At 36.1% G+C, this 12,917-nt stretch overlaps 1 protein-coding gene across 1 annotated transcript in view; it reads left to right on the forward strand.

Annotated features, from left to right (window-relative positions):
* Positions 1 to 12,917, forward strand: part of FAM171B (family with sequence similarity 171 member B) — a 60,276-nt gene that overhangs the window by 29,528 nt on the left and 17,831 nt on the right. The window contains exon 2 of the mRNA XM_021703179.1: positions 7,161 to 7,394. Within this exon, the coding sequence (XP_021558854.1) occupies positions 7,161 to 7,394 (234 nt within the window). The remainder of the gene's footprint in view (positions 1 to 7,160; positions 7,395 to 12,917) is intronic.

Genomic DNA, 12,917 nt, shown 5'->3' on the forward strand with positions numbered 1-12,917 from the left:
TGGCTGTAGGCTGTAGTTTGTCAATCCCCGAATAGATAAGGCTAGAAAGGAAGGTGGTGGCCAGATCTTAGATTTTAAATGCCAGGCTAAAGAGTTGGGAATTAATTTATATTCTCTTTAGTGAAACCATGATTGTTATGTCTCTACTAAAAGTTTTAAATACACAGACATTTAAATTTGGGACCAGATGTTTTCTGTTTACAAGATTTTTGTATGTTTACATTACAAGATATTTGTATAGTTAACTCTAAATTATAATTTCTGTGACTAGATATCTTATATGAAAATGGTGAAGAATGAATAAAGCCTGATTTGGGTCATAGCCAGAAGTTTGTCATCTTTTGCGTTCTCACCACAAAGTCTCTACTATAATGAACCAGAAAGTCAGATTATGGAAAACCGGAGAGAATAAATGGGCAGGTGCTTTGGAGATCTGAAATAAAAATGTTGGCATTCTCCCTGTTCAAAAAATGATAGTGGGAATTGATTTTAAAGTAAATATTAAATTCACATTTTTTTGGATATTTTTAAAAACTACTTTATCAAGATATAACTGACATGTAAAAAGCAGTATATATTTAATGTATACACTCCATGAGTTTGGAGTATACCCATGAAACCATCACCACCATCAAGGCCGTAGGCATATTCATCACCTTGCAAAGTTTCTTCCCATCCCTATTACTATTATTATTATTATCAATTCTTTTTTGTGGTAAGAACACTTAAAGATTTTCCCTTTAGCAAATTTTAAATATGTAATGCAGTATTATTAGCAATAGGCATTATACTGTATAGTAGGTCTTCAGAACTTACTTATGTAACTGAAACTTAGTACACTTTGACCACCACCTCCCCTTCCTCTCAGCCCTGGCAATCACCATTCTACTCTCTGCTTCTATGAATTTGGTTATTCTGGATGCCACATATAAGCAAGATCGTAACATTATTTATCTTTTTGTGTCAGGCTTATTTCACTTAGCATAGTGTCCTCCAGGTCCATCCATATTGTAGCAAATGGCAGGATTTCCTTCTTTTTTTTAAGTGGAGTAATAGTCCACTATATGTATATATACATTTTCTTTATCCATTCATCTACTGTTGTGCATTAGGTTGTTCCCATATCTTGGCTACTGTGAATAATGCTGCAGTGAACCTGGGAGTGCACGTATCTCTCTTCAAGATGGATACTTATTCTAGGAATTGTTGTGTACATAGATTCTAAATTAATCCTCAAGGCAAAACAGTGTCTTTTTAATGTTTGTATTCCCAATACCTGCTAGAGCAGATCTGGCTCAAAAAGAGCAGATCTTCCCAAAACCGCAAATAACCTGTCAATAAACATTTGATGGGTGAAGTAATGTAGGTGAATATTTCTTTCTTTCTTTTTTTTTTTTTAAGATTTTATTTGAGAGCGGGAACACGCAAGTTGGGTAGGGGAGGGGCAGAGAGAGAGGGAAAAGCAGACTCCCTGCTGAGAGGGGAGCCTGCCATGGGGCCCCCCAGGACCCTGAGACCGTGACCTGAGCTGAAAGCAGATGCTTAACTGACTGAGCCACCCAGTCACCCCTGTAGGTGAATATTTCTAATTGTTCCCAACCAAGTATTTCATTCCACTATATTTTTATGCTCTTCATTTTTAGTCTCATTCTCATTAGAATGCATAAACCTCAGTAAAGTTTTAAAATTTATTTGTTAGAGTGTCATATACTTAACAATTTGGTCTGTGATCTGTCTATAAAAGCTTTAGAAACCTAACATGTTTTTAGCATTATATTCCTAGAGGAAAAAAAATGTTATATGTTAAATGAAATGATTGTACATGCTTGAAATATAATGGAAAAGAAGTAGGCTAGTTTTTGTACTGGAGAAATCTGAAAATAAGGTGGCTTTTCTGTGGGCACAGTTGTAACCTACATAATGGTAACAACATAATAAGATGATGTCAAGTTCTCTTGAAAAGAAGTGGGGTTATAATTTATCAGCCCACCCCACTTGAAGCTCTAGATGACAGCCAAACAAATAGCTAGCTTTAGGCCCTTCCTCAACTTTGAGTTACCTGTCTCTATCCTATAGCAAAACTATAATATAGTGTTGGTTCTAACATGCTTTTTCAGGAGCACTTCTTTATGTATACATTAGTCTTTTGAATTATAGTGATTCTCACTACTGAACGATGCTTTTAATCATGTGGTAGTTAAAATTTTCCCCAGCAACCTTAGGACCATGCTCATTGATGTGCATTTTGTTTTTGTGTCTCTCAACAGCTAGATTATGTGTTTTCTAAGGGTTCAGTTGAAATCATTTGATATTGAGCCGTTTTTAAACTAATGGTGACATATTGAAAAGAAGATTATGTGGGCAAGACATAAGGATTATAATTAAGTGACAGAGAAAATACTGAGTGCAGGGAAAGCCGAAAAATGCAGTGGAGAAGGGTAGATAGATTATGGAGACAAAAGCACCTGTGGTTGAAAATTATATATTTAACCACAGAATCTGCCCCATCTAAATGCCAAAGTATTTTTGTTGGAGAGAACCAGTAAGGGGGATTGTTATGGAGATTTTATATATATATCTGGATATATACATATATATGGAGATTTTATATATATATATATATATATATAAAACTTCTGGTTGCCAGGCCTGTTTGCCTGATCAGCTATTGACATCATGGAAGTCAGAAGCATCCTAATTAAGTCACAAATAGGCAATCTTTACAACTTTTCCTTTTATTTGGAGGAAAAAGAATTGTTCATGCTCCTTTAATTGCAGTGAGCAGGCCTCCAGCTGAGACTTTTTGTTTTTGTTTTTTTCAATGCTAGGTTTGCTGTTGCTTATGCTGGGCCAGACAAACCAGGTGGGGGGCTGGGGTGAGAGGCTCAGAGGGTCAGCAGCAAATCAAGCACTTCCTTCTCCGCACTGGATGGAAGGAAATAAGGAAGCTGCGGAATATGCTGAAAACCCGATCTAAGTCTTTTCAATGAGAGATGTGGTGAGTAGAATGCATGGGACTTGGAGTCAGATGAACTTGTCTGTGAATCCTGCCTCTACCCTTCTTAATTTGTGCAATTTTAGCCTTAGTTTCCTTGCCTTAACACAGGGGAAAAGTCTTGCAGGTTTGTATTAGGATGAAATTGGACAACATGTATAAAGTTTCTAGCACTGGGCTTGGTGTGTGTGTGTGTGTGTGTGTGTGTGTGTGTGTGTGTGTCACAAATAACCATTAGTTTTTTCCAGTTTGAGCTAGAGAAGACTCTGCTGATCAGGGTTACATCCTGTCCTGAGGCTATGAGATCCAAGGTGCACAAAGCCAAAGTTTGACCTTGGCAAGTCATTTTTTTCCCTGAATTTGATATTCATTTTCTCATCAAATTTAGTCTTTAACATAATGATTACATGTGGAAAAATAAAATCATTCTGGATTAGAAAATGTTTTAGAAACATTTATTAATCAAACCCAGCTTCAGAATGTCAGGAGGCTTTAGTGTATCTTATTTTGGCAACTGTATTTTTACAGGATGAAACAGGTGGAATACACAGTTTTTTTAATGAATTTAGCTCAAGATCTTACTATACATTGGAATTTGTCTATAAATCAAAGGCTCTGAGAATTTCTGAAATTAATCTTTGGAGCAAATGATTTAATCAAAATTCCCATTCCTGAATAAGCTGTTGTAGGAGCCATTGTAGGTATACTCGATTGGAATAAGACCCATTATCAAATTTTATGAGAGAATCTTAATGCCCTTTTAGTTATGTGCTGTCTCCTTCTCATATGCTTTATCCTATTTCTGGTACATAACATTACCCTTTCTTCACCTTCTCTTATGAAGGATAGGGTAGCCCATTAAATAACACATCCTATGTTTACAGTTGTACCCTCTATCATTTAAGGTGCTTGCTTTGGAAGCAAGCAAGCATGTCTGACTCTGGCTACAAGGAATAAAGGGCCTTTGGGGAGGGATTATGGTACAGCTCACAGATCAGCCGGCGGGGCTGTATGACCAGCCTTGGGAAGGAGAGGGGGCAGGGAGACTTGGGAAAGCACAGTGGGTAGGCACACGTAGACTTTCTAAGATGTTTCCGTGCCAGAAACCACTAGCTTCTGTGTATCTTCAGCCACATTTTGAGGTCCTCACAGAATCTTTCTGGCCCCCATTAGTTAGGCACTTTGTGCCAGTGGCTCAGTGAATTTCATCGAGGGTTTAGGAGCTAGGAGGCTGGGGGAATTATTTTGAATGGGGCAACTTCTTGTCCTCCACACATAAATAGCTATTTGTACTTGGCAGACCTATTCAAGGATGTTTGGTTTAGGTGGCCATCATGTCACATATATTACAACCTTTTATTTATGTTTTTACCCCAGTTATATTTCCCACTTGAGTTTGAGGCCGTAGTTTAGCATGTGTGTGTGTGTGCTGGGGAACACCCTTTTTTTCCTTTTTAATTGATGTTATATAAGCATTTCTCAGTAATTGCAACACCATATTCCTGGAGTTAATTTTAGTAGTATGACCCCAGGACTCCGTTACATGGCGTAAAGATGGCTTTGGAGTCATTCATGGGGACACTGAAGGCTGACGGGGCCTCTTAATGTATGTGAGCCTTGGGGCAGTCCACATTACCTGTCTGAATCCTCATTTTTTCACTGGTAAAGCGGACTTGATATCACACACGTTACAAAGGCATATGGAGATTTTTGTGATAATATACGTGCGAGGCTTGGCATTAGGAACATGTTTATACCCAGCCCTTCTTCATATTTTGATTTTAAATGTTACAAACATGATTTTTTTTTTAATCTTTAGAGTAATGGGGTGAACGTATAAGATAATGTGAAACGATGCCTTATCTATTCTCTCTATATATTTGAATATATATGAGATTGTTGTCCTGGAAATTAACAGTGTTTTAGACAGACTAACGGAACCTCATTTCAAGGAATGACTGTCTAGGATGTAATCCTCCCTTTCTTTCCCCAATTCATTCTCCCCATCTCTGCCCTCTAAGCTCTGGCTGGAGTCGCCTGCAGAGTTCAGTCAGGCACCTATATGGGGCGGTAGCTCGAGAGCACAGGCTTGGAGGAGAGATGGTCCCAAGTTTGTGTCCTGTTTCCTTTCTCTGCTGTGGGTTGGCCGTGGCTGATTAATAGACTCCTTTAACCCGCAGCTACCGATATATATGACGAAGAAAACAGTAACGTTTCTGTAACGAGGGCTTTGAAGAGTAAATGGAATGATGCACTTAAAAATTAACACGATGCCTGGCTCATTAATGCTCAACATATTTTAGTTCTTGTGGTTATAATTATTATATATAGTACTAACATATTTTATTAAGATTCATGAGAGGAAATACACTAAAAATGTTTGTGTCCGAATATATATAAAATAGTGTTTGGGTAACATTTGACTTCAATTTTAGACTTTTTTTTTTTTTTAAAGATTTTATTTATTTGACAGAAAGAGAGAGAGTGAGAGCAGGAACACAAGCAGGGGGAGTGGGAGAGGGAGAAGCAGGCTTCCCGCGGAGCAGGGAGCTCGATGCGGGGCTCGATCCCAGGACCCTGGGATCATGACCTGAGCCGAAGGCAGACGCTTAACGACTGAGCCACCCAGACGCCCCTTCAATTTTAGATTCTTAAAAGGGTCAGAGCTCTTTTCTAGCTTGCTAGATTATATCTTTCCTAGGACTGGGTGATTACTGCAGTAGTTCTACTTGTACTTAAAATGTCTTTGTTATGGTCCAAAAACAATTTAAAGTCTAGTTTATATTAATAAAGTTAGAATACATAAGGTGTAACAATAATTTGGTAGCTGATATTGCAGCTCAGTGTTGACGAGGATTTTTTACCTGACATGCTGTTCTTGCTAAAAATTTTGAGTAAAATGGGGTTTTGTAAATGTATAGCCACAAAATAAGTCCTTGTGAGGTATTTTTTTAAAAGATGTATTTACTTATTTTAGAGAGCACGTGTGTGGGGTGGGGGTTGGTGCAGAAAGCGAGAGAGAGAGAGAGAGAGAGAGAATCTGAAGCGGACTCCTCGCTGAGTGGGGAGCCCGATGTGGGGCTCCATCTCAGGATGCTGAGATCATGACCTGAGCGGAAACCAAGAGTCAGACACTTAACTGACTGAGCCACCCAGGCAACCCTCTTGAGGTATTTTTTACTGATGACTCTGATGTTTGTGAAATGGTCTCCAATTATGGAGTAATAATTTTTATTATTAATAATGATATTAAGTGAAAACCAACCACTGTGCTGAGCACATTATTTGCATTATTTCATTTTATTACCTCAAAGTAGTTATTCTCCTGATTTTACAGATGAGCAAATGGACTTTGAGAAGTCAGCTTCCCCCAAGTCACGTATCTAGGGAATGGCAGTGATTGACCTTGACTGACTCCAAAGCCCGTTAGTAGTGGAAGAGAAGTCATCTTTGGCAAAGATGTTGTGATACATGCTTTACAAAGGCATTTGCATGGTGATACAAGTTCTTTTTAAACAAGACATTAACATTGGGGAAATTCATGAACATATCATCAAGATCTATAAAGCTGGAGGTTTAAGTTAGAAATAAGTTAATTTTGATTTTCCTCAATTTATTATCTTACTATGCTTATATATATTTAACAGATAATACTTTTTGACATTTTAAGGATATTGTTTTGATACTTTGTAATTTGAAACACATTCCTTGCTTTCCAGACAACAGAACAAAAAAAAAGGAGCCAGCCATGCACTAGGTTTGGTGAGACTGCATTTTATTCTAGGAACTTTGACTATATTTTGAATTAATTGGTAGCATTAGGATTAGTGAGGCCAAGTAAAAATGTGTTTTTCTGAAGAACGAACCTCCCTTCCCCTCAGATTCACTGCTTCCTTTTCCTTTTTTTATTGGCAGAAAAAATTGGAATAGTAACACTGTCTTATTAATAATAAATTCAAATTTATTCAGTTTTATAAAGAATAATGAACTTGTTGGAATGTTTTTATACCTATTTCTATCAATTCATCCATACATTATGTATTTCCAGATTTTATCAGCAGTTTTGTACTGTTATTGAGATGTCTTGAATGACATTTTAAGGTATAGCGACATATACATTCTAGGATCTAACATGCTGCCATTTCTGGCTTTTTTCCTCCTCCAGTGTCTGTATTTATGCTGAAAGTGCAGGTGAATGACATCATCAGTCGTCAGTACCTGAGTCAAGCAGTTGTAGAAGTGTTTGTAAACTACACGAAAACAAATTCCACAGTAACTAAAAACAATGGAGCAGTGTTGATAAAAGTACTCTATAAATTAGGATTCAGCTTAACCATTATTGCTTACAAAGATGGCTACGTGTTGACACCTCTGCCTTGGAAGACCAGAAAAATGCCAAGTAAGCACTTACACAGTGTTTTGCCTTTACTAAATGTGAATGGTTTTTTGTTTGTTTGTTTTTTGGTTTTTTCTTCTTTGGGAATCTTTTGCTCTGGTGAACTGAAAATGGGAAAATCTATGTGAAGTCAATACAGAGAGGTTAGAAGGAGTGCCAGTTTGAAGAAAACATGTTTGTTTTTATTAATTAATTAATTAATTAATTAATTAATTAATCTATCCTACAGAGGTTTGAAGGAATCCTGAGCAAGAGCTCTGTTCAGGTACAAAGCTTGTCTGCAGGTGGCGGAGAGGGGCTTGGTATGCCCAGAGGGTTAGCCAGAAGCAGGGTGGGCCAGATGAAGAAAGGATGCTCTCAAAAGAGGAGGCACAAAGTTTAGATTTATGTGCTGAATAATAAGGCAGTTATTACAGATTCTTGAATACCATAACTGTAAGTTGTTTGGAAACTGAATTATTTAACAGTGTATGACATTTAGGCCAAAAGCAGGGAGCCTTGTTCCAAAGCTGTGGTTGTGCTCCTGGTGGGTGGTAACCACAGCCTGATGCAAGAGAGGGGGTGAAAAGAAGGTGAGTACCAGAGGCGTACTGAGCAAAGAATTGGTAATTACCGTGTAACCATTTCACAATATATACACATATCAAATCATCACTCACACCGTAAACTTACACTGTCATGTCAATTATATCTCAATACATCTGAGGGGAAAAAATAAGAATTGATAGGACTTAGTGTGACTAATTGGCTATTGGGAAGTACAGGCCATACAAGATACTAGAATGCAAGTCTGGCTGATTGGAAGTGTGATACATTAGGTAATCTATCTTTTTTCTTTTTTTTTAAATTGTGATGGTTCTTATTAGAATTTATTTTTATTTTTTATTTTTTTTAAAGATTTTATTTATTTATTTGAGAGAGAGAGAATGAGAGAGAGCACATGAGAGGGGGGAGGGTCAGAGGGAGAAGCAGACTCCCTGCCGAGCAGGGAGCCCGATGCGGGACTCGATCCAGGGACTCCGGGATCATGACCTGAGCCGAAGGCAGTCGCTTAACCAACTGAGCCACCCAGGCGCCCTCTTATTAGAATTTAGATACTTTATTTGGTTTCACATTGGAAACATTTAAATTCTTGAACCACTGTTCAAGTTTAGAATGAGAAAGAAAATGGAAAATGAATTAGATAAACTAAGATTCCTGTGAATGAGATTTAATAAAATCATGACTCAAAAGTCTGAATAGGGATATGTCTAAGGTGAATTCATGGTCTTACATGCTTTAGTTTTTTTTAAAAGACAGAAATCAAAGCACAATTAATCACTGAATGAAAGTTAGAAGAATAATGAAAGAAACCAAAAGTAAGATGGGAAAAAGGAAATAAAGATGAAAGTAGATGAACATTAATTAGAAAATATAAAGAAGATGGGCGCCTGGGTGGCTCAGTTGGTTAAGCGACTGCCTTCGGCTCAGGTCATGATCCTGGAGTCCCGGGATCGAGTCCCACATTGGGCTCCCTGCTCAGCGGGGAGTCTGCTTCTCCCTCTGACCCTCCTCCCTCGCATGCTCTCTCTCATTCTCTCTCTCTCAAATAAATAAATAAAATCTTAAAAAAAAAAAGAAAATATAAAGAAGAGATTATTGACAGAATGCTAGTTCTTTGAAATAAATTACACATGCATCTGGCTAATCTAAACAGGCAAGTAAAAGAGAAAAAAATATATAAAATTTTAAAAACCATAAAAATGTTCTATATCAAATTTGATGGCAATAATCTTAAATAATCTTAAAAAACCTAAAACAGTTTTGTGATATTATAAATGATTATGTTGATTTTAGATGAGGTAGACTAATAGCCATGGATAAAATATCCTGAGTAAAAATAGCTTGATTCAAAGGCTATTAAAAAAAAAAAAAGGTACTCCAAATCATTTTATAAAACCAGTACAGCCTTGATTCTGAGACCTAACAAAGGTAATGCAAAATTAAATGCTCTAATATGTGCTCTCTCTCATACATACAAATACTCTTCTATAGACTAATCTTACTTATAACTCTAAATACAAAAATCCTAAACAGAATAGTAAAAAAGAATTTCACCATTATTTAAATAGAGATTTCTGTTAAGACCAAGTAGGATTTTTCTTTACAGGATTAGAAGGATGTCAAATGTGTCATTCTATTAATTTTACATATCATATTAGAACTATCAGATGATAACACTGAAATGCAAACTGTCTGAAATGCATTTTATGAGTTCACCATCTGTGCATAACTAAGAACATAAAAGCTCCATGAAAACTAGGACCACAAAGATCTCCTTAACATGGTAGAAATATCTCAAAATCACACTAACTATAAAATATTAGAGGTGATCCTAATAAAATAAGAAACTGAACACATGTCCATATTATTTTACATTACAGAAGTTCTTATCAGAGCAAATATATATCAACAGACCAAAAAAGGGGAATAGCTATTAGAAAGAATCAAAACATTTACTATTTCCAGTTATCATCATATCCCTGGAAAATTACAAAGCATGAATCTTAAAATGCTCAAAATTAATGGAATTAAAGGAATTTGACAGAATTACTGAGTGTGGAATAAGCATTGGTACAAATCAATACATATTCTTATATACCAGAAGTAGTCAGCGATTATGGAAAATAATGAAATCCCTCTCAGAACAACAAGGGCAAACAAAATATGCAGGGAAACCTAAAAAAAAGTGTGAAATAACCATGGGTTTGGGAAAATAAAACTACCAAATGTTACTGGTAGACCTTAAAAAAAGAAAACTAAAAACTAAAACCCTGGGTAAATGGCAAAACATTATAATTTCTTTAGAAAGCCTGAATATTGTAAAGATTTCAGTTCTTCCTAATTTATAGATTTTAATGCATTAAAAAAAATCCTGGCTGAATAATCCTCAGAGAATAAATGTATAAAAAAACCTGGAAATCATTTTAAAAGAATATTTATTAGAGGCAATTTGCCATTTCAAATAACTAAAATATTATATAGCTACACAATTAAAACTCTGTGATACAAATCAGATACTAACATGTATAAGAAAATGTAATCTATGATAAGATACCATTATAAATCAGTGAGAAAAGGCTGAGTATTCAGTAAGTAGTGTTAGGATGTTTTGGTTAATTATCTGGAGTAAATGAATTAGGTTTCATGTTCCAAATATATTTCTCATAGAGTTCAAATGTGGAAAATCAAATCCTATTAAATACAAGAAAATTTAAAAAACTACGTGATTTTTTAAAAATTAGGATGGCCTGCATAAACTTAAAAGTAATGAAAGAGGTCATAAAAAGCAGATTGCACTATTTTTAAAAAAGGTACTATATAGCATGGTGACTATGGTTAATAATACTGTATTGCATATTTGAAAGTTGTTAAGAGAGTAGATCTTAAAAGTTCTTATCACAGGGAAAAATGTAACTATGGTGGTGGATGTTAACTAGACTTACTGTGATCATTTTGCAATATATACAAATACTGAACCATGTACACCTGAAGCTAATAAATTGTTAATTATATCTCTAAGAAATAGGTCCAAGGAAAAATATGAGACAATAAGAAGTAATATATTTTTTTTAAAGATTTTTTTATTTTTTTATTTTTATTTATTTGAGACAGAGAGAATGAGAGACAGAGAGCATGAGAGGGAGGAGGGTCAGAGGGAGAAGCAGACTCCCTGCCGAGCAGGGAGCCCGATGCGGGACTCGATCCCGGTACTCCAGGATCATGACCTGAGCCGAAGGCAGTCGCTTAACCAACTGAGCCACCCAGGCGCCCAAGAAGTAATATATTTTTAAAAGATCTGAGAGAGAGAGCAAGTGAGAGAGTGCACAAGGAGGGGGAGGGGCAGAGGGAGAGGCAGAGAATCCCAACGTGGGACTTGATCTCACAACCCTGAGATCATGATCTGAGCCAAAACCAAGAGTCAGACGCTTAACCCACTGAGCCACCCAGGTGCCGGTAGGAGGACTATTCTTTTTTTTTTTTTTTTAAGATTTTATTTATTTATTTGACAGAGAGCGAGAGACCGCTAGAGAGGGAACACAAGCAGGGGCAGTGGGAGAGGGAGAAGCAGGCTTCCCGCGGAGCGGGGAACCCGATGCGGGGCTCGATCTCAGGACCCTGGGATCATGACCTGAGCCCAAGGCAGGCCCTTAACAACCAAGCCACCCAGGCACCCCAGAATATTCTTAATATGCAAATAATTCATACAAATTAGTAAGAAAACACCAAGGCCCTGGCTAAATAAATAAGGTAAATGGACAAAATTATGACCTAGCAATTTTCAAAAAGAGAAAAACTAATGATTTGTCACTAAATGTGACAAAATGTTTTATCTTCGTAAGAGTCTCAGATTTGTACACCAAAGACATACACATTTCTTAGATTCTTCACCTTAGAAACATTTTTAAAAAGTGCATACTCAGTGTTGACAAAGTGAGGTGTGATGAGTGTCCTCAAACATGGCTGGTGGAAGTACAAGTCAGCAAAATGATCTGGATAACAATTTTGAAATATGTGTGTCAAAAGTCTTCAAAATCTTCATAACCTTTGACCAGTATTCCGCTGCTAGTAATCTCTCCTAAAAACAGATAGATAAATAACTAAATTTGACAGATATTCATATACAAGGATGTTGATTATTTTTGCAATAATAGTGAAAATGAAAACAATCTAAGTATATATTAGTATAGTGGTTCAGTAAGTCTTGATACTTCAAGAAATGAAATATGTGACCTTGAAAATGTTAGAAAAGGTTTCTATTGAGGGACAGAAATGCTTATGATATTACCTTAAATGAAAAAGTAGGGTAAAAATATTGTGTATATAATATTATACTATTTTTTAAAAAATCACAGGAAAAAATCCGTAAAGAGTATACTGAAATATTAATAGTTATTGTCTTTGTTGTGGGATTGTGATGACCATCACTTTGTTCTCCTTATTTCTCAACCTTTCCATAGTGGATATTCATCCCTTTTATAATGAGAAACATTTTGTCTCTGAAAGGAAATCTACATGTAAATTTTAGTGAAGTTCAGAAGATTTTCCTCAGGTTTCATAACCTTAAACTGTCAGGGCTGCCCCCATTTTAAGCTACCTGTGACTGAGAGAGTGGCCAAATATGGGAAAGTGCCCTAATTACAATCATCTCAAGGTCCAAGCTACTACCCTAACACTTTCTCTCCAATCTAATAAAGCCATTAATTAGTCTATTAATGGCTTCTGAATTGAAATTACACTTTTGCCTGGTAGTCTTCTTTTCCTATTGCAGGAAAAAGTATATTTTGTTTTATATCCATTCATATCTTTTTGTGTTTTATCTTCTTTTTTCTATTTCCTTTACAGCTCTTTGAAATATCTTAAAACATGAAAAGTATTCCCATGCAAATCTGTTTTATCCTGTCCTAAGTGATTTAGGGATATTATGTTATTTCTATTAAATTCAAATACTTATATTGGATAGAGGAAAGCTATCAAATGAGAACT

The sequence above is a fragment of the Neomonachus schauinslandi genome, chromosome 3 (assembly GCF_002201575.2).
Source record: "Neomonachus schauinslandi chromosome 3, ASM220157v2, whole genome shotgun sequence".
NCBI lineage: Eukaryota > Metazoa > Chordata > Mammalia > Carnivora > Phocidae > Neomonachus > Neomonachus schauinslandi.